The sequence below is a fragment of the Ambystoma mexicanum genome, chromosome 10, assembly GCF_040938575.1.
Source record: "Ambystoma mexicanum isolate Mex_15411 chromosome 10, UKY_AmexF1_1, whole genome shotgun sequence".
Taxonomy (NCBI): Eukaryota; Metazoa; Chordata; class Amphibia; order Caudata; family Ambystomatidae; genus Ambystoma; species Ambystoma mexicanum.
In genome coordinates this window covers 1,594,992,035-1,595,017,218 of record NC_090932.1, presented here as the reverse complement: position 1 = coordinate 1,595,017,218, position 25,184 = coordinate 1,594,992,035, and the positions used below count along the sequence as shown (strand labels likewise).

Below are 25,184 nucleotides of genomic sequence, written 5' to 3'. Positions count from 1 at the left end.
AACTGTCTGTCATATTAACCGTAGTGCAATAGATTTTCTCTGAGTTTAACTCTGCTTAACCTCCTCATTTCCTATCCGTTTTTCACAGCAGCAATAGGCTGTGCAAGGTCTTCTCCAGTGGGTGCTTCAAGATTCTAACTGGGGCAGCAGTCATGTCCAGAAGCTACAATCCGTTTGACGAGGATGAGGATGATGACTTCAGATCTGCAAAATGGAGAGAAGCGCCCAATTTTTCTGATGATCCTGCTGAAAGCCAACGCAGGGAAGCTGCTGATGGGCAGAGGTCGCTGCAGCAGGAGGTGATGAGGAGAGCAGCTGCAACCGTGGAGAGCAGTGACCGGTGCGTCTCCCTCATATACGAGTCAGAGAAAGTCGGGGTGGACACAGCTGAAGTAAGTGAGCACAAATGGTTTCTAATCTACGAATTCCTGCATACTTTTAATGGCGGAGAGATCTAGTACTACACTTGTACAATATGATCCAAAGATTGATTCACTCTTAAGCATAGTAGCACAAGAGGAAATGCTATCCAGCTTTGTAATGTTCCTATACACTATGACGAATCTTCGGAGGTCATCCCTTCTCCCCTAGCAGGAGACCTTTCCCATGGGGCCAGGCGGTGTGTCCACAGTGCTATAATCACCCTCAGGGTGGTAAACGGGGGGTGGATCACATGGGAGAGGTAGCTCCTTATGAGATTAGGGATGACTATTCCCCACAGAACACACAAAATACTGCCTGTGGGTCACCCTCTCTGTATCTGCTAAGCCAGATCCTTCTTACACATTGCCAAACAGTACCCACATGTTTTATTGTAAAGTCAGTCCAACTAACACAGTAGACGTGAGTACAGTTCAGGAAAATCAAACTTGCCTTCCTTACACCATTAACATAGGTACTCGGAAGAAGATGGCTAGCAGTAGGAAGATGACTGCATTGAACTATGGTGAGCGGTCTAGTCTTCGCCGTATCTCATTGGACCAATGAGATACAAAATAGACGAGGGGAAACCAGGTAGAGGAGAACCATCCTTTGGAGAAGCCGATGCGGCTACCGTGAAACCGAAAGGGAAGACTCCACGCACTGAGAGGGAAGAGAGACAGCCATTACCCCAAGATGTGTGAACTACGACTCTCGCTCCCCCAAATAGACCGTTGGGTGTCCCACGATCCGCGAAGCAACAGCAAGCAGAGGGGGAACTCTGGGAGGGACTCTCAGGTTTGACAGGTTGATCAAGTACAGTGTCTATACAACTAGCCCACTCCTCACCTGATGAATCTGTTGGAGAAGCAGTAGATTTGTCTGTAGAACTTTCCTTCTTCTTTTCTCTCCAGGTGGTTCTTGTGGACTTGGTTTCAAATCTTGCTCTTGGATTTGAAGAGAGTAGGACGGGCTCGCCTAGAGTCCACTTTGCCAGAGGCTATGTGCCCGGCAGCGGGGACTCCAGGGAGCCCACCCCAAACCAGGGAAAAACTGGATGGAAAAAAACCTGGTAGATCTTGATATGGATGGTAGCTGATGCAGTCCGTAGAGAAATCCAGTAAGAGTGAAGGCGAGAGTAGGATTGCCTACAAGTACCAGAATGCACTGGTTGTCATAGTAGGCGGTTGCTTGTTGTCCAGGTAGAGGTCCAGCAGGCGCGCGGTTAACACGCAGAGATAATGGAACACAAGGAAAGGACCGTGTGTCAGGAACACACGGCTCTGACAGTAGACACCGCTCACAGAAAACGATGAAAGCTGGGGAACCGCCCAGCATGGGAGTGAATACAGCAGTAGCAGGAAGGGCTGAGAGAGAGGCAAACAGGTTACGGTGACAGACGCCGCGTAAGTGGAGAGGTAAGTAGTCCAGAACGGAAGGAGGCAAGGAGCCGTTCGAGTGGGAAGCAAAACCCACTAGCAAACGACAAACAAGGTAAGCAGAAACTTGGGAGGGAACACAAGAGGGAGCGTAAGAAAACTTACTCGCGGGTACAAAGTAAGGAAGTTGCAACGCACAGGTGCTTCTCATCTGCTTGTCTTTAAGGCGACTAATACTGGAAGACTATAACACGCTGTGCGTTGTATGAAATAAATCTGTCCTTCTTCCATATCGACCATCTCCTCCATACTTTCCATGGCCGATATGTGACAGAGACGCAGAGGTCTGCAGAGCTGTGACGGACTGGACGTGCCCGAACACTACCGAACCTCATGAAGTCCTGTTGCCCGTAAGACACAACCGAACAAAAAGGTACCCGTTCAAATTGAAAGGGGCCGGAGATCCAGGGGAACCAGGAAAGACAGAGCAAACAGATTGAGAGCATTGTGGAGCCTGAAAGCCGGAAAATAAGACTGGCTGGCACCCTGATTGAGAAACGGATCATACGGTATTACCCAAATTGACCTTTTACAATTGACCTTTTACAATTGACCTTTTGTCCTAATTGACCTAATAGTGCTCCTAATTGACTTATATATAATATGTGTGTTTGGGGTAATAAATAATATAATGGGTTTGGGTAGGGGCTGCGGGTGGTTTTGGATTGAGTGGTGGGGTTGCGTCCCCCCCCCCCCTGCATAAATAGCCTTATTGACCTTAATTTCATCATCAATTTTGAAAAGGTCAATTGGCATACATCCACTAATACAGGGTTCTGGGACCCTACCAACAAGAGAACCCGTGAAGAGAGAAAGCCCAGCTTGGCAGGAGAGTGAACCAAGCTGTTAAGGAACAGTACTGCAAGTCTGGGACCCGCACCCAAATTTGAAATCGTGATTAAGAGGATCTGGGACCATGAAAGAAAGGAAATATTGAAGAAATCCATGCTTGGCAGGAGAATAAACCAAGCTGATTTCGAACAGCACAGCGAGTCTGGGACCTGCACCCATATTGGAGTCCAAGAATAAAGTGAGCTTTATTTACACCACAGGGTCCGGGACCCAACAGTAAGACTCTTATAAACGGTCATATTTCCCTGGATAGTATTTGGCAGGAGAGTGAACCAGACCTATCCAGGGAATAAAGGAGAAGCCAGATTTAAACAGGAAGTAGACTATTTATGAAAGAGTAGGAAAGCCAGGGCAAGGGAGGCAAGTTCCCATGCGGAATAAACATTGGTTCTCGGGAACCAACTTCTTAGCTTATAAAGTGGAACAAGCCAGAATCCAGGGGAAAGGAGTAATTCCCTGGATACTGGAGCAGTGGGTCTTTGGAAGAGAGCATTTCCTTTTTTATTAATACAGCATTTGGAACTTTCCTTTTGAAGGTGTTTCATCACCTTTTGTGAAGAGAACATCCCTGCACTTTAGATACGTTATTAGTGTTTGGGTCAGAATTCGGGTTTTTGGACATTAACACATTTTTTCCAACCCTTATTTTACTTTAATATAATTTGATGACAACAATCATGCCACCTCCGTGTCGGAGCCCTCCTTCTGCACCCTTACAGCACACAACCTTTGCATCCCCCCTCTATACTGTTCCAGGGTGTCGTCAACATGTGTAACCAGTGTCTATCTTCTGGTCATGAACTGTGAAGAATCTGAGGCTGTCGTTCCTTCTTCCCTAGGGGGAGACCTTTCCCATGGGGCCGGGGCGGTATGTCCACAGTACAATCCCCCTTGGGTGGTGCACAGAGAGGATCAAATAGGGAAGGAAGCCCCATATGGGTTTGTGGATGGGTATTCTCAGTAGACGTGGTATGCCCCTGCTGGTTTTAAAAGAAGTACTTTGAAGAAGATGACCGAGGATCGCTTTGGAGGATCAGCGTGAGCGGTCTAGCTTCTCACAGGATGTCATTGGCCCAAACGAAAGCAATAAACCAGTTCAGGAGTTCAAAATGAGCTCACCTGGGATGCCGAGGAAGAACAAATCGGAGGAGGAGCTGCGGGAGCTGTGCACTGGGCAAGCGGACGAGAGCCGAGCGGGAAGCCATGAACGGAGGAAAAGGGGAACACATGGTCCATGCTGGAAGGGCTGCTTGCGCTGCTGGCAAAATGGACCTCTGCCCACCACAGGCCCCTCCAAAGCACCAGCAAGTAGCAACGCGCAGCCGGGCAGAGTCAAAGGTCTGCAGAACCAGCAATTAACCCGAACGCTAGCGAAGCAACGCAGCTGCCCGGTATCTGCGAACAGGTATGCAGGTTACACAAGAGGCATTGGCGGTCTGGGGAAGTAAGGGTGAAATGAGAAGCTGGAGCAATAGGGTCTAGCACCCTGAGAAGGAACTGCGAGCCTGGGACGTGCACCCATGGGGTCTGGGACCCTGAAGGGGCATTGCGAGTCTGGGACCGGCACCCATTTGAAAGAGGGTCTGGGCCCCCCGAGAATAATCAAGGGAGAGGAGAGGAATTGTGTATTTGGCAGGAGAGTGAACCAAATGGATACAACGAAGTGCGAGTCTGGGTCCCCGCACAATACGAGAAACCAAGAATAAGAGGGAACAGCTTGGCAGGAGAGTAAACCAAGTTGTTCACATCTTTGCTAGTCTGGGACCAGCAACCACATAAAACATTGAGAACAAGAAGGTCAAGGACCCTTGAAGTGAAAATGACATAATCCTATGCTGGATAGGGAAGTATGACAAGTTGTTTTGGATAAAAGAACTGTGTAGCTGAGAAGAATATCCTTGTAAATTACCCTTTGACATTTACCTAAAAAGGATACGATGCTCAGAAGCCCAAAAGAAAGTAGAAGTCTAGGGGAAAGGAACACAACCCTAACCTTTGAGTCCTATACTTATGAACATTGTTTATTTCATCACTTGATTGCCCGAGAGACTGGGAACTTTTCTGTTAATTGGAAACACCATGAACACTTTACTTTGGGAAGAGATCATCGTTGCGCAGTTGGTTTAAGTTGTTGGTGTTGGGGACAGGGGTAGTGTAAGGAGGGCATGGTATTGAAGTAAGACTCACACAAGTGACCACAGTTCAAGGTGTTGAGAAACCTGAAAGTGTCTCACCCACTTATCCCCTGAGATCTGTCATCCAGGTAGCCAGGACAGTCCTAGCTATTGGATCCAGTTCCTGGGGGAGGGTGGGGCTTGAGGGTCTTCAGGGAGTGGAAGTGAGACACCGGTGAGGCACGGTATCCCCTTCCTTGTGACACCTTTCTCCGTCCTGCGCAGCAAGGTATTTAGAAACTCTACCCTTTCCCGACATGAACATTTTCTTACTACGTGAGCAAAAATGGACTAACACCAGAGCCGTTTACCTGATATGTCCCAACACAAGGGTCAGGCAGAGTCGGGAACTTGCAGATAACTATACACGCCTGACTACCCTTTCCCTTCCCCACAAGGATAAAAGACCGAGCACACTTTGAGCAAGGCCGAACGCGTGAGGAAGTAGCCATTCCGGGACGGAAGTTTAAACAGAGGAGAAAGGTGGTGGAAGCTAAGAGGATGACCAGGAGGGAATTGCCCTTGCCGTTTTTAACCCAGACCCACAAGGCCTCCGCAAAAGGAAACCTAAGACCGAGAATCGCAGCTGATGAGTTGTCAACAGTACGTGTGGCCCTCCTGCACTGATAGCCAGGGCGGGGAGAAGAGTTTGCCACTGTGGTGCCATCCTTGACTCTTGAGGCAGAAGAACCATCGCTGGAAGCAGGTCTAACCGAGCCTGAGCCACCTCAACAGAGTGCTGGACCCCAGATGCAAGGAAAGCCCATCTCGACAGCCAGGAACCTCCTTGTTGCTATTTGCGGTAAACACGAGGAGCTGAAACAGTGCCACTTCTTTAAAGATTGCCGGTTGCGGTCGGTGAATGTCGCATCGCAGTGCAGGAGTCCCCAGAAGTCCTCCCTCTTGTCCCCACGACGGAGGTCCAGGAACGCCAGGATCTGCAGAGCTGCACAGGAACAGAAGCCATCTGCTGCACTTTTCTTCAACCTAAAATACTGTACAGTCTAAGAACTTGGCTCTTGTTGTGTAACCTCGCTTGTCCTAGTTGGAGACTTATCTTGGTTACTCCTGTAGAGTTGCTAACAGCTTCTTTACCTCACAAGTCTAATCAGCTTGTGCCGCTACTTTGATTTCTTCTTAATCTACAAATACTTATAAAACATTGTGCAATACTTTTACTTACCTGCAAGAAGTGTTTCGGTTCACCTTGACTTTTGCTAACTTAACATTGGCTGGCCTGGCTCCCTGAATGACTCTTCCCTCCTCTGCTTATGTGTTTTTGCCTTCCTTCTAGGAAAGAGTTAACTGACATTGCATTGTTTTTTGTTTTGTCTCAGTCAGGTAAGTACTTACCTGACTGAGAATAATTGTGTGAACACTTGTCTTATTCTGAAACCTCTTTTTTTGACACTCCTCTCAATAATATTCTAAATGCAACAGGTAATTAATGACCCCAGCACCCTAACTATTGAAGTCACCGGTGGGTCATCCCAAATGGGTGTTTGCTGATTTAGAAAACTAAGTGTGTATTTTGAAGTATATTTGTGTTGCTTTTATATTGCTCCCTTCTGAAGAAGGCTTATTTAAACTGACTGTTAAATAAATGAACACTTGTTTAATCAAGAAACCTAGTGTTTAAGAGTGTATTTGAATACTTGTCACTGTAAATCTATGTAACTCCCCTACAGCTCATATTGACCGCTCTTGAGATAAGCCTGGCTACTCGACCACACTACCAACCTGTGTAGTACCGACTTATATCAAAGGTTGGGTTCCTATTGCCAGGAGGTCAGGGTTGTTGTAGTGCACGCAAAGGGTACTGCATGCAATCTTGCCTAACGCACTCTAGTTTCCACTTGTTCGCGCCTCTCACTACATGCGCTTCAAACACTGTTCTTTGTGGATTTCGTCATGCAATGTTTCTGCTTGCAACCTTGGTTCAAATACAAGCTGATTTGGTATCTGTTTCTCCGACTCACAGGCTGTGCTGCTTTTACTGGCGCAGCTTTCTTGCAGTAGCCAAGGGCAGTACCACGGCAGCAATCGCTCCATCCGGCCTGGGGTATCAACACAGGAGAGCCCCGGGTACCTTTTGATGCACAGTGTAGAATTGTCCTGCTTCAGTTCCCTGTCTTAGGCTTCTCGCGTTCCAAGGCTCATGGAAATAAGTGTCTAGAGGTCAAGTTTACTTCCATCCGTGCAACCCCCCTCCAGTCTTGCCGCCTTTCTCCTTGTGTTAAATCGCCAACTTGGAACTGCTGCTTCCTCGTGTGCTTTTCCTCGATCAGTGTGCTTTCGTGCTCCGCCTTTTATCCGTGTGGTGGGGAAGTGTGGTGGGAGTCAGGTGTGTAATGATGATTAATTGCCCGACCATGGTTTTGGGAAATGTCCGGTATACGGCTCTGGTGTTAGTCCATTATCACTCACGGTGAACTGTCTGTGAGAAAGTGTTCATGTAGGGAAAGGGGGTTGAGCTTCTGTGTATCATACCTGGTAGGATGGGGGAAACATTGTTACAGGAAAGGGGATATCGCGTCTCACCTTTCGGTGTCCCACTTCCACTCACTGAAAACCCCTCATCCAGGTGATCCTCCCGCACTGGTCCACCCCCAGGAACTGGTTCCAATAGGGATGGCCGTGTCCTGGCCCCCAGGATGACAGATCCCCGGGGACTAGCGGGAGAGACACGTTCAGGTTTCTCACAGTAGGCTTTTGAGACCTGACAGTGATGGACATTTTAGATTTGAATATCCTCACAATTTCACCAGTTTTCGTTGAGGCAGACAACCCCCTCTTAGCTTTATGGATAGAGAGGCCCTTTTCCAACCCTAAGCTGAAAGACAAGATTTGCACAAGTCACCTATACAGCAAATGGGGTTTCAAGGCACATCAAGACAAAGGAGGGGGAAGAACAAGGGTAAAGAAAACCAAAACATTCCTACTAGGCCTTGAGACATTTGGATCGTGCAGGGGGGTGGGGGCTTGCAGGTTGGGGAAGAAGGCGCCATGTTAAGGAGGGAGGGGGATGAGTATGGTACATTAAGTGCAAAGTGAACAGGTTCTAACACAACACAGGCTGGAAATTTAAGAACAACATAGGAGTGGGTGCACAGTTTGGGGAAGCATCACCTCATGGTGTTGGGGGGGGGGGGGGGCTACATGAAGTATGCAGGTACAAGTAGGTAGGATACAACATTGGAAAGCCTCGCCTCATGTTAAGGGAGTTACATCAAATATGCAGGTACACATGGGTAAAAAGCAACATTAGGATGATTGCACAATTTGGGAAAGCCTCATCTTAAGGGACATCAAATAGGCAGGTACAAATGGGTAGTACAGCGCAGGGCAGAGAGTTTCTATACAGTGGTCAAGGTAGGTTGAGTATAAAATGAGAATGTCAATCGAGTGGTTCAAGGTAAGTAAGGTACAAAACGCAGCAGGTACAGAAAGGTAAGCAGCAGTATCGTGCACAGATTGGAAAAGCCTCACCTCATGGTGCTGGGGCTGGTATGCAAATGATGATCAAGTGGGTACAGTTAGGAAAGATTTCATATGTGTATGTAATTTTCCCTCCACGTGTCAACCCCCAAAACATTTTGCTGCTGTTTAGGCATACCTGACTGACTTTGCTAGAAAAGCACAGCCTTCAGCTGTACTCCTCTGGGCTTTCTCTCACTTTTTGAGGAAACAGACATGCCCTTAAGACAGTCAGTACTTTGAGACTTTGTTTCCCTTAGTCCTTTTCCTCATGTTGCAAGTTTTGTGCAAAATGTAGCAAGTGTGCAATGTATCTTACTATACCGCACACTTGGGTCTATAGTCCTTTCCAAAGGCCCTAGATACTCTTGCTGGACTTTTTATGAAGACTGCAGATGTGTCATGGACAGGACTGGTGGCAGCTATCGTTTCACACTATTTCCTGCCATGTTAACCGCGTTTGGAACGAATAGGTGGCCTGGCTCCAAAATGGCCATGCCACGAGGTTCTTTGTCCTGCCCTTTGGCCATCTTGCCCGTTCATCTTCCCCAGTTCGAGTCGTCCCGGGCCAGTCCTTATTTCGTCATGAGTTTTCCCGCAAAACCCGTGTGTGTGTGTGTGTGTGTGTGTGTGTGTGTGTGTGTGTGTGTACGTACATCCTGGGTGCCAGAGAGTCTGGAGTGTCCTGAATGCCTGAGATCACTGTGGTCTGTGAGTGTTTGTGAGCAGATCTCCCATTGGGTCCTCTCCGTTTTGGCGCAAATGCAACTTTGGATAAGAGGAGGCTGGAAACACCACTACCGTGTCGATCTCCTGGGTTCTCTCTGAACAAAGGATAGGATCCAAGTATCCTGCAACTACGAAGCTGAGTCGAGGAACCGCTGGAAGGTTTTGCACCCGCTGTCGTCATGTGTGACCCCTCTGTATCCGGTTGTCCTAGAAGGTCTGCAAAGCCGCTTCGACCCATTGGAATAGTGGGACCAACTATTCTCGGCACCTTCACCAAAAAGCTTTCTCGGAAGTGCCCCTGGGCCAACTAGTGGGCTGACCAGCTTACGCAGGACCTTTGATCTGTCTCCACCGTCGTTTTGAGGAGGCCCTCGTAACTTGGTATACTGCTAGCTCTGTGTCCACGGCACCCTCACACCGAATTTCGTACACTTGGCATTCCCAGGTCTGAAGTGAGACAAGTGCGCCGTGACCGCAGTAAACACGGTTACTGTGTTGCGCTGCTGTGGCAACATCCTTTGCACGTCTGCTGCATTTGTGACCCTCTTACCCCTGAAGCCTGCTGCAGTGAAACTGGGGCGATTCATCCACCCAGAGCGGAGAAATTGCCACTGTCCCGTTTGGGAATCCTCGCTGGAACTCAGGAACTAAAAGGTGCTGTGACGTCCTTTTTGCCGCCGTCGAACCTGCAACCGAATAAGTTTGGATCTCCTTGCCTCAAGGACAGGTTAGTAATCTTTACCCCAACCGGTGGCCCCTGGCGCCAGAGCCCAATTTTACACACGAGTGGCCACTGGGGAGGCCCCCTCTCCTGTCCACTGCTATTGCAAAATAGCGACTCCATCCCGAACTCTGGAACTGCCTTTGCCTTCAAGTGGAGGTCCTTCTTGAATAGTGGGAACTTATTCTTCATCGCCTTATCCACCTTCCCGAGCTGTTAGAGACCCCTAAAGAGACCCTGCTTTGTCCATTGGAACAACCGCGTGCATTGGCACACATGTACTATTGAGCACAAGGCTCCACTCTTCTTAGGGCTTGGACTGCCTCTTAGTTGGGTGACTAACTGATGTTGAATTGGGACTAAAAATTAACTGCACTGCCTGTTTCGTTCCCCTTTAGGTTGTTAACATATTTTGTGTAGTCATCCCTTTAGCCCCCCCCCCCCCCGTTCTTGTGTATATATATTGTATTGAGTGTGATGTATTGGTTTACTTGGTATTATTGTGATTCTTTGCTATTGTCGATGTTACAAAGGCCTTGTAATAAATGTGTCTATTTTTAATGTAACGCCTGTCTGGAGTAATTTGTAAGTGTCCTTGCTTTGTGTGCTCATTGAGGTCTTTCCGTCATCCTCACCCCTCTCGAGACTTGGTCTTGACTGCCTGCCATAGCTACCCTGATTGGTCTGGCTTGTTCAGAGGTTACCCTGTTCCAAGAAACTAGGTTGGCCTTCTGAACCTCTGCCCCTCCTGGACAGAGTTCAGAAATCCTTCTTAACAGGTACACTTGATACACTTGTGTATAGGCGTGTTATAAATGCCATATAATCATACACAGTCTGGCATAGCCTTACTATGTGGTGCTTCGTTGATGACTCGGAACTTAGTCGTGAAGGATAGTCTGATGCTCCATGGTAAGATTATGCTGATCGGAGTAGGAGAGGTGGGGTGACAGCGGGGATAAGACAATGGACAGTATGGAGCGGGGAGGGCAAGATCAATGCCATACCATCAAGCACTAGTGAGAACAAGGAAGAGGAGGTACTGACACAGCATCCGCCACTATTTAAAAAAATAAATTAAAAAAAAAACAAATATGAGAGGAGAGTGACTGTTAATAATGATTCAATACAGCTGCATGTTGCTGGCCAATGACACAAGCTAAAGAACACATTAAGACAAATATACAAAAAAAGTATAGCAAAATAAAAGTTAAGAGACTAAATGCTTCAATATACAACACAGGACAAAGACACTTTTTTGGAAACCCATAGCATACATTCTTTTCCTGTTCAGTGGGGTTCCTCAATGGATAACCCTCTTGATTCCCAATTTGACTATTAATTCTAAATTGAGTTGGGGGCAGGTTGACAGCAGCGTTGCTGATCTCCAATGAGGCCGATTAAACGGGGATGACCCTACATTCTACTTGGTGAGACAATCTGAATATTTCTTCCAATTTTAATTACAAATTGAGCTCTGAATTCGGCGGTGGGGGGGACAGGCTGTTCTCCCCAATCCTAGTTTCAACTAAAGCCTGTAATGGGAAGGTCTTCACCAGGACTGGTTTCCTAATAAAAAAAAAATGATGTTATACCCTTCAAGTGCGTGCACGGTATACTCTGGGCGTCATCTGTAGATCGCCCTCAGTAACCTGAAGAAATGTTGCTGTACAGAAAGCTTCATGGGCAGGCTTGGAAGGACACAAACCTCCATGCAATAAGAGTGCGTTATAATGTATTGCTATATGCCTTGCTTCTTACGGAAACCATTGCACATAGTTCTATTCTAACCTTATGTTCCTATACTGCATAAAACCATTCTATAACCGATTACCTCCTCATTCCAACCTGGAATTGTTATTGTTTGAGGGTGTAACATTTGGGTGGACAGTTGGAGTTAAAGCTTTAGAAGGAGAGGCTGCAGTCATGCTGTTGTGTCCTGTTAGTGAAATAAAATGTACCTGTTGCCTCTTCACTGGCTCGCAGTCGCTTTTATTTTAGACGTTGTATGTGAAAAAGTGGAGCAAGCATTGTCCTAAGCAAATAAGTGTTGATGAAGTTGAGAACTTCGTGTATCAGAGATCCATATCTGGGAGCTCGGAACAAGTTAAATACAGAGTCAAGGAAGTATAAACTGTATAAGAGTGCTACTGTGCTATGCTAGAAGACAAAGAAAGGTAAAGAGAATATTGAAAGAAGATCTGATAAAGTGGCCACATCCGACATGAGCCTTTTTTGGGGGGTTTGGGGGCAGAGAGAAAAGATACCTGGCAGGAAAGTATACCAGGGAATCCACCCGAAGTGTACAGGAGAAAGAGACCTTGTCCATTGATACCTGGCAGGAGAGTATATCTGGGGATCTGAGGAAACCACTGAGGACTTCCTGGCAAGGAAACTTAGCCGGAAGTCATTTTAAAGCAGCAGTATAAAATAGACTCTTTGCCATCCTTGAAGCAGTTGGATGAAAGAGACCTTTTTACTAAACTTTGAGAAACTGCTACTTGGAAGAGACATGCCAACGCTCTTTAAGGAAACATGAATTGTCATCTTTCCTGAAGTAATCCAAGGGTATGGAAAAATACTCTGGATCTAAGGACTTCTCTTTCAAGAGGAAACCATTTTGTTAGATTTCCCTTGTGTTTTCACCTTCATACATTTTGAGTAGACACAAGTCAAGGACACTTTTCCTTACACTTTTTATTTGTGCATTTTAGTGTGAGGTCAGACAGGATTTGGACACATGGACAGTTGTCGTCAAAATTATAAGACACAGACTGATTTTTAGTTTCCTAAGCAGAGACACTCTTGTTAGGATAGGGACAGAGCGGCCTTTATTCATCCTGTTTTCTTTAATTAACGATGTCTGATGTTGAAAATATTACTTCTTAGTGTCTGCTTCTCATTTCTGAACCCTCACCGACATTAGCCTCTGTTTGTAGGCAATCTTGGTAAACGCTGTAAGGCTAACAAAGTACATGAAAAAGTAATTGCTTCCACTAATGTGTCATTAGGCACACCTTCGGTAACCAAAAAATCCTTTTCAGTGCATTCTAGGCCAACACAAAATAAACCCCATTGCACTGCATTGGGACATGCATTGTGCAATGATAAAGTTACCCCAAAAAGACAACGGAGTTAAGACTAAGGGAAACATAGTTTCCCAGTACTGACCGCTCTCTACTCAGTTTCCCCCATAACAAGTGAGCATAAGGCCAGTGAAATGAGGCTGAAGGCTTCACTTCACTGTGAAAAGTCAGGACAAGGAGTAAAAACAAAAGTAAAACGTTTGGGGGTCCATAGAATATGAAGGGAATGTTGCAAAAAGAGAGAACTTTCCTGACAGAAACCACTTTTGGGGGCCTGGCGGGAGGTGAGGACTGAAATTTGGGGAAAACTGATCTTCCCCTCCCAAACCCCCCCCACCCTCCCCACGTCCAACCCAGAGGAGAAGAGGTGGCTTTCACTGGAGAGCTATTCCTCCCTCGATTCTGCTTCTTCGTTCTAATTCTCTGTGTGGTGGGCAACGAGGATGTAGTTGCTCACATTTAAAGCAGTTTTAGTATATTTGGCTCTCCTAGAGGTGGAGAAGGCTTCAACTTCAACTGATTATAAAAAAAAAAAATACTATGGTTGATGAGCGTCCTATGGTTGTCCATCCTAGGGCCGGATGCAACAAGGGGAGTGTGACAAAGCTATGGCCCAATGAAGGTGTTTTGGCACACTCATGTCAATTTAAACCTATTTATTTTTATTTTTGGGGGCGTTAATTTTCTTGCATCTAGATGTTTTTTTGTTATCTATTTTTTATTTTTTCCATTCCTAAGCAGACACAGCACATGTGAATGCCACACTAACTTATAACGTCACCAGCTTCCTCTGTGATCCTATTGAATTGGGGGTGTGATGAATCCTACGGATCCCTCACTAAAGTCTCCTCCCCAGGTGGCCACAGAAATGTGGACTCTTCCAAATCCTGACCTTGGGAGGTCGGGGGGGGGGGGGTTCGGTTGAGGTGCGGGGGGGGGGGGGTGGTCTGTGTGGGAGGATCACCTGGAAGGGGAAAATGCTCAGGGAAGTGAGGAATCCGTGGGGTGTGTAAGGTACTCATGGTGGCAACAGTAAAGACAGACACAAGTGATCACCGTTCAAGGGTGTTAAACTGCAAAAGTGGGTGAGATCAAAACCTAAATCTAAGATGGGAGCAAGTTCCACCATCAAACAATAATAAGGCAGTCCTAGTGGCATTGTGCCAAATAAAAAGGGCCTATACTAAGAAAACCTATTGACAAACCTTACGCTAAATGTAAACCATGAGTGTGGGATAAAGTGCACAGGAAAGAAATAACTGTTCATAAATAATGTCAGGAAGCGGTAGTTGGGGTTTCCCTTACCCACGTTTTTTGAGTATGGTATATTCGCGCTTCCCAAGCAACGACGACAGTTCAGTTCTTAGCTCATCACAAGACTCGATGGCCAAGTCTTTTTTTCACTTGAAATTATCTTGCCTTCAAGGGTTGGAAAAATAACAAACAAAATATTCCTTTGCCTTGTACCTGGGGTGATGATTCTTCACCCACCCCCGCATCCCTGCATCCCCTTCTTCCGTGCGAAGACTCTCTCTTGGTTTCCAGCCTCCCTCGGTCGGGTTCACTATGGCTTTATTCACACAACTTTAGGGTGATGGTTCCTCGCCCCTGGTTGGCACTCTTCAGTGCACAGACCCTCTCTTGGTTTTCGGCCTCCCTCGATCGGGTTCACTATGGCTCTTATTTGCTCACTTTCTCCTTTTGACATTCACCAGTCTTTGGGTGATGACTTGCACTGTGCTCCGCCTCTGCCGGGCTCAGACCCCTTTTTGATTGTTCTGTTTGATTCAGTGCCCTTGTACCTTTTTCCATTCACAAATCTTGTATTTTAAACAATGAACTGTTGACTTCCCTTTGCCCGGTTCACTCTTGTCACACCTACAGTTCTGTTCTTCTTTCTCACTGAACAGGATTCGTCTCCCGTAGCTTTTACTGTGTTGCCGGTCAAAGACTTTCGACTATACAGAGGCTTTGGCTAGAACCCTGTATGACCACCTCGACCGCTCTTTTACAGCCTTTCCAAAGCCTTCTGGTATAAGCAGTTTCAACAAACACAGGATTGACCAGAGTCTCTCGGGTAAGCACCCACGTGGTGCTGGATCCCTCTGCAGTTTTTATTTTTTTGTAACCGTTCTTTGAACTTCCCTTACTTTGCGGCTTTCGTTTAACACAGTTCGGTTCTTATCGCTTCTCCCCTCGACTCACCGGCTGTGATGAACAGCTTAGCTTTTTAGAATATCTGGAGTCTAGGCCGGTACCACGGTAACGGGTGTCTCCCTCGGTCCTGCTTATCAGTGTTGGCACGCACTGTGTACCGACATCTTCGGCAACACACTTGAGCTATTGTCCGTGGTCTTTAGATTCCTTCTGTGGAGGTTTCGCAGGTTTGGGTCGGAAAGGACAAGGTTGCGTCTCTCCTTGTCAGCCTCTCGCTATTTGCTGCCTTTCTCCTCCTCTGGAACTTCTGTGCCTCGATGTCTCTCGTTGTGCGGTCTGCCTTGCTTGTAGTATGCTCTCGTGCTCCACTTTTTATCCCTGTGAGGATGGGAAAGGGCCGTCGGGGGTGTGATTCTGGCCAATTGCCTGGCCATGCCTGGCCCATGTATTGGGACATGTTAAGTAACAACTCGGGTGTTAGTCTGTTGTGTGTGAAGTGTTTGTGTCGGAAAGGGGGGGGATGTTTCGGAATATCCTACGTGGTAGGAGGGGGAAAAGGTGTCGAAAGAAGAGGGATACTGCGTCTTACCTGTCAGTCTCCCACTCCTCGAGGACCCCCATCCAGGAGATCCTCCCACACTAGTCCTCCCCCAGGAACTGGATCCAATGGCCGTGTCCTGGCCATCTGGATGACAGACCCCCGGAGACTAATACGTGTGACAATACTTGCCACACTTGTGTCGTTGGAAATGCAACATTTGTGCTCGTATGTCACTATGGGTACTTTCCAGAGGGCTTTTGCAAGTGTCATATTTGTGGATGAACTCACTGTTTCATCATTCTCCTCACCAGATTTAGGAGCCTGTGTGGTGCTGCTCTGGCTTGATATTCTTTTCTCCAAAAGTAGTGTTGTGCTTCTCCGAGGGGAGGAAGTCTTTTATTGCAAATGAAGTGCAGCATCGCAAGGAAGCGATGATGAAAGTAGCGTGAAACATTTACTGGATCAAGAGCACAGGTCTCCTGGTGTTTTCATGTCTATACCTGTTTTTGTTTGCTGTGCGTAGCAAAGTGTGTAGTCTTCCCATGCATACTCAGCACAACTTGGTAACAAACCATGTGGGTCGGCCAAGGGTGCCTAGCGTAGCATACACTGTACATCTGTGTGCCGTCGTAACCAGTACTCTTTGGTGCCACACATGTTTGCCAAAACATTTGTAACACTACATTGTAAACCTTCGTCCTTTTGTTTCACCTTTTCAAGTAGTTGTGTAGCAGACATGTTTTGGGAATGGGAACCTGTTTTTAATGTGTGGGCAACTCCATAACATAGGGTTGCTAGTTCACTTTCAAAGAGTAGGTGGAATATGTACACCACGTTCTGTCTAAATATTGGGTCTCCAGCATACATTAGTAAACCGTGGTATTCGTATGCTGTTATTTGTGTGCTTCTTTCATCATATCTTCCACCTTTTCCATTGGGGAAGAGTAGAGGAAAGGCTTGTGCTTACACTTTTTTTCCCCCTATACTGATTGGGACTCCTTTTGGCTTGTCGCATTTGATATGTTTCCAGTGCATCGTCTATGGTGTCTCTGGAGTGCAGTGGGTGAACGGTATAGTTGTCTAAAATACTGGAGGCTGCACTAGGATCTAGGCGTTTAAATTGGCCACTTGTTAAGGAGTCCTGCATTATTTTGATTGTTTCTCTCAGGTTTTCTTCAATGTTATGTTTCCTTTTAGTATTCATTGTTCTCTTTAAAGTGCTGCAACAACTCTGACTTTGGTTAAGTCCACTAGGTGTTGCCAAATTATTTGTGTCTTTTGTAGGTACACCATTTACCAGGATAGTCAAAGAATTGTGTATTGGCCTTTGCACTCGTAGAGTGTCTACATTTTCTTTCACATCTAATGGTAAGTAAACTACTTTACCGCAAATGCCTTTAAGTAATTCTGTGGAAGGTAATTTTGCAGCTTTTGGTTGAAGATGTATTATTGCTTGAAATGGGTGCACTGTTTGTTTTCATACAAATTGAGCTGCTGCAGTGCGTTTGGCACTGGAAGCAGTTCCAAATTATTACTAATTGCATGTGAAGGACTTTGGGTATTGTCAAGTTTTGAAGTGCAGTATGTGCACAGTATTGAGGTGTTGGCAATGTCGTACTTGTTTTCTGCTACAAGGTACGGAGCTAATTGAAACCACTTGGATTCCTCATTGCATTCTACTTTCTGCATTATATCAACAGTTTTGGTGCTTTTTTTTATAGAACGTTCTACTGCAACACACATACTTGGTTTGGCATTTCAGCAGAATTGCTTTTGGACTTTTGTATTTCTTTTGTGTATGTCTGATGTAAAATGTTGATAGCTGAACTGTTGTCAGTATTGTTGGGTAAGTGCTCTTCAGTTTTACCATATTTCCTTAGGATGGGCTCCATTTCATTGCACACTTGTTTGGCTGTACTGTGTAGGAGAATATCATTTAAATGTTGGTGTGCTACAGCTGTTTGTAGATTAGATTTCTGATTGTTGAATGGTGGGTTGCTAACATTTTAATACGGTGGAATGTGCTTTTGCAAGCTGCTCCACAAATACAGGCTAAGGAATGTTTGCATATTCCAGTGTATTTGCGCACTGGACAGGAGTCCATACTTCGTAGTATTTTAATTTTTCTTTTGTTGGTGCCTTCGACATACTGATTGAGGAATTGCTGCAATGTTTGATTCGGCATGGGTGAATGTTGCACATTGATGTGCAAGGCCATTTGAAGGTGAGGCGTGTTTGTTTGGTGGATTGGACAGTGCCATCTAAGTTTGATGGGGATATTTGTGAAAGAAGTGTTTCTTCTTCCATTATGGTATTGGCTATCTTTTCATATCCTCGTCCACTCTGATGTAAGGCAATTTGGTTAGTTAGTTGTTTGTAGGATTCTTCATTGAAGTATGGCTCTTTGTTGGTGGTGTGACTCTACTCACCTGCACATATGTGGCCAAAGGAATCTATGGTGACATTGCATTTGTTTCGTAATACTGCTTGTAATTTACCAATTAATCTTGTTAGTGGTTTCATTCTCTTTAAAGTTGTTATAAACAATTTCCTCTTCACACTTATAGCAGTGTCTACAAGAGCTTCCAGGATGACTTTTCTGTGGTAGGTTTTGAGGGTTGACTGTGAATCTGTCTTCTACTTGTAAGGTTGTGAAGGACTCGGTGGCGGAAATTCTTTTGTAAAATTAGGTTACTTGAATGCTTGCTTGTGATTATACTACTATTTGTACATGCTCTTTAGGAGTAGTCTGCGTTGGACTGTATTTTGTGGTTCCCTGTACATTCTCACATTTTGCCAGATCGCCTACAGTGTCTTCACTGGTAGATGGATTTGTTTTCCTTACTGCTTTCATTAACTCTTCTCTTGAACCTTTCAGTTTACGTTCAGATTGCAGTGGATGGGTACTTTCTGTGTTTGTAGGTTGCATGGCTTTCTGCGTTGCTTTCTACGCAATTGCCGTTTGGTAGGCATTGTGTAGTAGCTGTTGGCGAAGAAGGGGACGTGTGGGTGTACAAATTTTCACATGCATTTGTGTACAATGTGCGTCAGTGGGTGAATGGGAGGGTAGGCAGCTATTTAAGTGCAAGGGTGTGTAGTGGTGTGTAAGGTTACGTTGGGGACACTGTTAGTATGTGGGTATTATTGTAATGGTGGCAACATAAGAAACACCTAGCACCTGTAGAGGTGTGATTAGTAACAATGCAGTACATATTGTTGGATGGGCACACATGTATATGCTACAGTAGAATATTGGTGCACTGGTGTAGTAAGACAAACAAGAGTATGCTGCTATTGTACTTCCTTTGTTGATTGCAAAGGTGTCTTCTAGGCTGTATTTTGACGTGTACACTCCAGTAGCTTCCCAGAGATTGGTGGGTAGTGTTCCTGTATAAGGAGGCGGTAAGAACATATGTTGGCTCATGACATACTGCTTACATTTGCACATTACATTTTTGAGAATTGTAGGGGGATGCCTTGGCAGGAAGACGAAGCATGTTTGTATAAATGGTAGGTCTACAATATGAAGGGCGGTTGGGGGTAAAAGAGTGTTAAGGGAGTAGGTGGCCTGCTTGGGAGCGTAGTGTGTGACAGGTTATGAAAAACGTGTGTGCATTCGTGTAGGTATATTTACTTGACAAATGCAGTACTCTGCAGTGTGGGAGGATGAGACAAAGGTGCGGAAAGATGTACAGAGTGGGAAGTACAATGTTTTCGGGTGTCCATTTGCATGCAGTTCTGTGCATATGTTTGTCCAGTGCCTGAGTGCAGGGATTGCTTGGGGGTTTCAATTTGAATATGCTCATTTGCGTATGTTACTTTTTTGAACGTGGCGATAATTTTCTTTATTGCTTAACTGCTGTTATGGATGACGTACGGATGGAAACTGTCGTTATGCTTGAAATGTATGCAGTTTGTATAGTTTGGTCAGAAAGGCTGCCTGATGGTTGTGTTTGCGATTTGCATAAATGTGCTAGGAGGTGGTGTAATGGGGGGGGGGGACAATTGTAAAAAAAAGACAGAACGAAAGAACACTAACTTTTTTATGTCTACCAATGCGTTTTGCAGCCAAATGGAACCTTTGTCACCACCTACCACTGTAGGAGCAATTTCATGGTGTGTGATGGGAGGCACAATAGTACAAATTTGAGTACGTTATGGAGATTTACACCAAGGTACTCTGTTGCTACAAATGGTGTATAGTTCTCACCCTTTCCATGGCTCTTGGGCGGGTGCAAAAAACTGATGTTGTAATTGGCGTGTCAAAGCCCTTTGATTGGTATGGGCGTTTAGGGAGCTTGGCGGGTGACAACTGCCAAAAGCGTGTGATTTGAGAGTTATGCGGACGTATAATGCTGTACTGTAGAAAAAATAGTAATACCTACTGGGTGTGCTGATGGGTAGTGATGCTGATATTTGTGGGCGCAGAACGCGTAGATCGTTCACTCGTACTTTCTTGTGGATGTGCTTTTCATTTAGAAGAGATGTCGCCTCTGTGTCAGTAACAGCTGCTACGCACTGTTCATTAGATGTGATACAATTTAAATGCACACTTCTCGATTGTAATTGGTTTATGCGTACGTAATACTTGAACAGTAGCCAATGTGGGGGTGCTGCTGAAAGACTACTTGAAAGGGAAGGAGGCCTGGCCCTGCTCTACTGGGCTGCAGCCCTCACTGTAGTAGGGGAAACCGCGCGTAAATGGTGGTGTTCTTATCGTGCTTGGTATGGAAATGGTACTACGGTTGAGTGATTCACGTGTCTGTATACTTTTGTGTTCCATGGTAGGATCTTGTTTTGTGGCCATGATAACGTTCGTGCTTGTAGTGTGATGTTTTTTAGTGGCAGTGAACTTTCTTCCTGTATTGCAATTAGTAATCTGTTGCAGTACAGACTATGTACGCAGCAGACAGACATGTAGTACTATACGGAGGACAAGCCTAGAGCAACCTATAACAAGGAGCCCATAGGAAGGTCTTTCTTGATGTGTCCCTTATAGCAATATTGAAACTAAACACTTTGCATAACTTCTACGAAGATGCCACTTTTTTATTACTCTTCAAATGTGTTTGTGTAGCCTAGTGCACAGGGCAATATGTTGGCGAAAACCGCACCTTTTGGGGGAGCGCACCTGCTACATCTGTGTATTGGAGGGTGGCTGCAATGGAAATGTGACTATGCAGGAGTTGGGATTGGTCAATATGAACTTGTGGGTGTGGTGTGTAGGAACAAATTGTGGCATAACGTTTCTTTGCCAAGAGGAGTGGACATGGCTACAGGGATGGGTATGCTGTTAAGTAGGCGGACTATATGGCTGTTGGGCGACTCGTGGATACATTTGATACACCTTTACGCAGAGCGTTGTGCACTAGACGTACACCTTGGTTTCGATAATGTTGCTGTGCACTGGTACGGAATACATGGAATGCAGTGGGTCCATGTCGGTCCTTTTTGTGCCAGTTTGGTGACGCGTCCTCATCCAGATATTATTGTTAATTGTGGAGGGAACAGTTCAGGGCATGTTACCGGCCTTTCACTGCAGTTTGCAATGAAGGAGACATTTGGCCAACTAATAGAAATGTTTCCACATTCACACATAATCTTTTCTCGCATTGCCCAGAGGTAGAAGTGGCTGCGTTCTTCCTTCTGTGGTCCACAAATGGAGAAAGCGCGGCGCAATGTGAACAAGGCTGTGTGCGCTTTTCTCCGCGACGTTGGCATGTTCTCCTTCCACAATGAAAACATAACCTTTCATAGTAGAAACATTTTTCGTTCCGATGGAGTTCATCTGACCGAAGCTGGCAATGAGATCTTTCAATATCCAAAATGCCGTACAGCGCTTCCTGCAAGTGTAGGATGCATTTTCCCAGTGGTCCTTTCCGAATTGTAAGTTTAAACTCCAAATACTACCAAAATGGCTCTTTTTAGGGCCACTATTTTTTTTGCAGAAAAGCGTGTAGTGCTTTTGACGGCGTCTCGCCGCTAATTGATGCCATCTCTGTACGCGGTTATTATAGGCTGCATCACCACCTGCATGCTTCATTTGAAGTTCTATTTATGAACACTTGAAGGTGGCCCTGAACAGAGCCTTTTTGTTCGCCCCACTACTCTACACTACACAGTGACGGTTGAAAGGTAGGAGTCTGTTGTATTGTGTATGTCTTCAAAGGTTGCTTGCGGGACGCAGTGACCCACTGGAGTGTCTCTAGTGGTGGTAGGAGCAGATGCAGAGCATGCTGTTGTGGACAATAAGGTACAGCCTGCTTGGAAGGGGACAAGTCTCCAAACAGCTGCTTGGTGGTGTGCTTTAAGGTGCCGCCACATGGAACTGTTGCCATAGCTGTACAAGCTAGGTTTCCTGTGACTTCAGTGCACTGTACCTGCCTAGCACGAGATTTAGGCACATTTCCAATGGTCCTGAACAGTTGCCACACCCAGGATTGCTGCTGGCTGTAGGCAATGGGGGATTCCTTCTACTTTATTCTCGCTTCCTTTTTGATGTCCCTCCCCGTTATGACGCTTCTCTGTTTGCTGAGGACTTGGAAGGAGTTGTTGGTGGTGAGGGTATGGGTGTTTCTGAGTCAGGGGTAGTAGCAGAAGGTCTGGTGGCCATTACTTCGAGAAGTTGTTTGCAGGCACAAATTTGGTGAGAAAGCTATTTCTGCCCCAAGCACTTTGCACCGGTGGTCTTGTATGGAAAGCCAAACAGCAATTGTAGGGTGTGCTCTTTTATAGGGCTCATGTGGAGCATGTGACATTGCAAAGTGCCATTTACTAATTCCCTACAATATCTATATGTAGAAGGAAGAGTGGATGATCGCTGTAAGGGTGCACTATCACTGGAACACTCCGCACATTGCAGAAAAATGTTCTCTTTCGCTGTGTACGGATCTGGCGCATGTCCGCAAATAAGGGACGACGTGCAACGTTACTATGTTACTATGGTGATGTCGCCATTCTTCTCAATTTGCAAGCTTGTCTGCCAGACGTATATTGCATGTTATACTTTGTCACACGTGCATAGGTGTACTACCGATACCTTTCCCATCCCTGGCCTACTTAAACATTTGGATCACGTACATTAGAAATTTCTACCTAAGCTTGCTGTGAGCACTCAAGAGTAGGTGGGATCTTTACATGGAAAAATAGGCACAGAATGGGGGGTGTATGCTTCCAGCTAATAAGACTATACCAAACGGTCATTCGGTTATGCTCACCAGGTAAAGTGTTACCAGGCGTCACAGTACGACATGTATGTGCACAGTTATGGCACAGATGAACAGATGCTGCTGTTACTATTTCCAGACTGAGGGTCCTACGGATGATTGTATTGTGATTGCGCATAGGGCAGCCAGGTGCGGTGGTCGTATGCCTCCTCCATTTTTCTCACTTGTAGTCCTCCCCACTAGTGCTGTGCCCTTCTCACTTACAATGGCATTGTTAAACGGAAAGAAAAGGGACATACACATTCTATACAAATTAACATTGCAATATTTATTAGCGGGCATTTATAGCGACTAATCGGAAAGGGAAGGGGGGGTCAAGAAACGGATACATATATTGGGGATGTTTCCATTTGAAGAAGCTGCTGGTAAGGGGAAGAAGGGATTGAGCTATCATCGAAGCGTCTTTCATGCCACTGATTTTGCGGAGAAGGGGGGCTGGGAATTGGGGAAGGCGGACATGTGCAAGTTAGGCAGTGATCCCTTATATGGTCTTCAACAATCATTCTCAAGGCAGCAAATTGGAGGAGCAATTGCTGGCGTCCAGGCGATCAACTTTGATAGGCCCAATGTTCCGTTTCGGTGGCAGTATGTTACTGTGCAAAAGGTGCTGCTTCTGGTGAATAGCTTTGCATTCCGGTATGTTCTGTTAAAAGAGAACAAATGTGGTTGCTTCAAATTAAGTTTCATTGTGACTGTGTCCTTTTTGCCAGCTCGTTCCCTACCTATGGGGTTACTATGCTCGCTCATTTGGTCATTCAGAACATTTTCCTCCAGCCATTCCAGGGTGCTTGCCCTTCCAGTAACTCTTTACCTTTTCCCAGTGCGGCGGGTAACAATGGGCTTATCGTCATCACTCATTTCTTCATACGGAAAATTCTCCTCAAGCCACTCTAGGATGGAAGCCATTGCTGCCCACAAACGGAACACACAATGCTTTTCTACTATTGTACACTAACGGATCTCTGGAATTACAACCAAAAGTTTCGTCTCCTTACCACATTGCTCTGACGTTCTGTTCTTGGTAGTTGCCATTTTCTCCTCTGCCTCTTCCTTCTCTGTTTGCTTGTGCAGCAGGTGTGCAATAAGATTGATGAAGGCAAACGTCCCTTTTCATGTTGGTGCTTTCCTTTACGTTGCATACTTTATGGCTTTGTGCACTTTGTTGCGAAAGGGCACATTTTGTATATGTACGGCATTTTCCCTTTTAATTGACGCGCTTGAATTTTTTGCCTATGTTTTTTGTCTTTGCTGCATGTTGCACAAATTTTATGTCTCTTCCCCCTCACCCCCCCACCCTTTCTGGACACGTTGGATTCAACCCAATCTCCGCACACGGACAGCCTCCTCCTTCAGTATGTTGCACAGTACATCTTTACACAATAAGCGTAACCTGTACACATTTACTGCAATTCAGTGAATTACTGCAGGGACACTATGGTTGACTTATGCACCTTAAACCCTATCCTCTTTCCTGCAAAAACCATAACATACCAATGTTATGATTACAGTGCCGTCCTAAAAACCTATGAAATTCACTAACAAAAAACCTTGTTAAAGGAACATTATGGTTAGGAAACCTATGAAATTAAGTGGAAAAACCTTGCTAAAGGGACATTATGGTTACAGGTGAAACCTAAAAACCCCAACCATAACTTGCGCTACCACTGTGCACTGCAAGGACTAATGTAATAGAACGGCTATCCATCCAAGTGAACACACTGCCTGCCCTCAGTTTCCTCCCCATGCGAGATACTGCTACCCCGCACAACTCCTCCGAGTGCAATACCCTGGCCACCTTCTCCGATGTTCTAGTGACACTTCATAGCTAAGCCTCACAGTAGTTCCAAGTGTAATGCACAGGCTACCCTCGGGCTCTTTCACATTGGCTCACAAGAGTGCCCAGTGTAGATCCAACATCAGGTTAGGCACAGGTAATGGTAATGAGGAGTGGCAGGGTATTACCAGGTCACAGTAATGGCTGTGCTCCCCGGCCATACCAGCTTACCCAGGATGTAGCTGTAGGATGTTCGGTCCAGCATCCATGGGCAAGCAGGCCAGGAAGGGAGCTGATCCTTGCCTCTGGCACTTGGCTGGCTGCCTTGAGGGCATCTGTAACGAAGACTGGTTCCAGCCTCGTGATATTGTACAAGCATATCCTCACTGGTCAGGGCGGGTGTATGGACTGGAAGGAAGGAAGGAGGGAGGCAGGACAGGGGCGGGCTGGGGGGTTGGAGGGGCCAAAAAATGGTGCACGTGAACTAGAGGGGGAGTAAACGATGAAATGAATGACAAACCGGTTGGAAGGGAGGGGGGGGGTAACAGAGGCGAGGGGCAGAGGAGTACTCTCCTGCAGGTGTTTACA

The 25,184-nt window shown here is 46.0% G+C and overlaps 1 protein-coding gene across 4 annotated transcripts in view; it reads left to right on the top strand.

Annotated features, from left to right (window-relative positions):
• Positions 1–25,184, top strand: part of SNAP29 (synaptosome associated protein 29) — a 119,571-nt gene that overhangs the window by 7,824 nt on the left and 86,563 nt on the right. For 3 of the 4 annotated variants that reach the window (XM_069619952.1, XM_069619954.1, XM_069619955.1), the window contains one exon: positions 89–392. In XM_069619952.1, the coding sequence (XP_069476053.1) occupies positions 153–392 (240 nt within the window). In that variant the 5' untranslated portion in view covers positions 89–152. The remainder of the gene's footprint in view (positions 1–88; positions 393–25,184) is intronic. The other variant, XM_069619953.1, reaches the window with a different exon arrangement.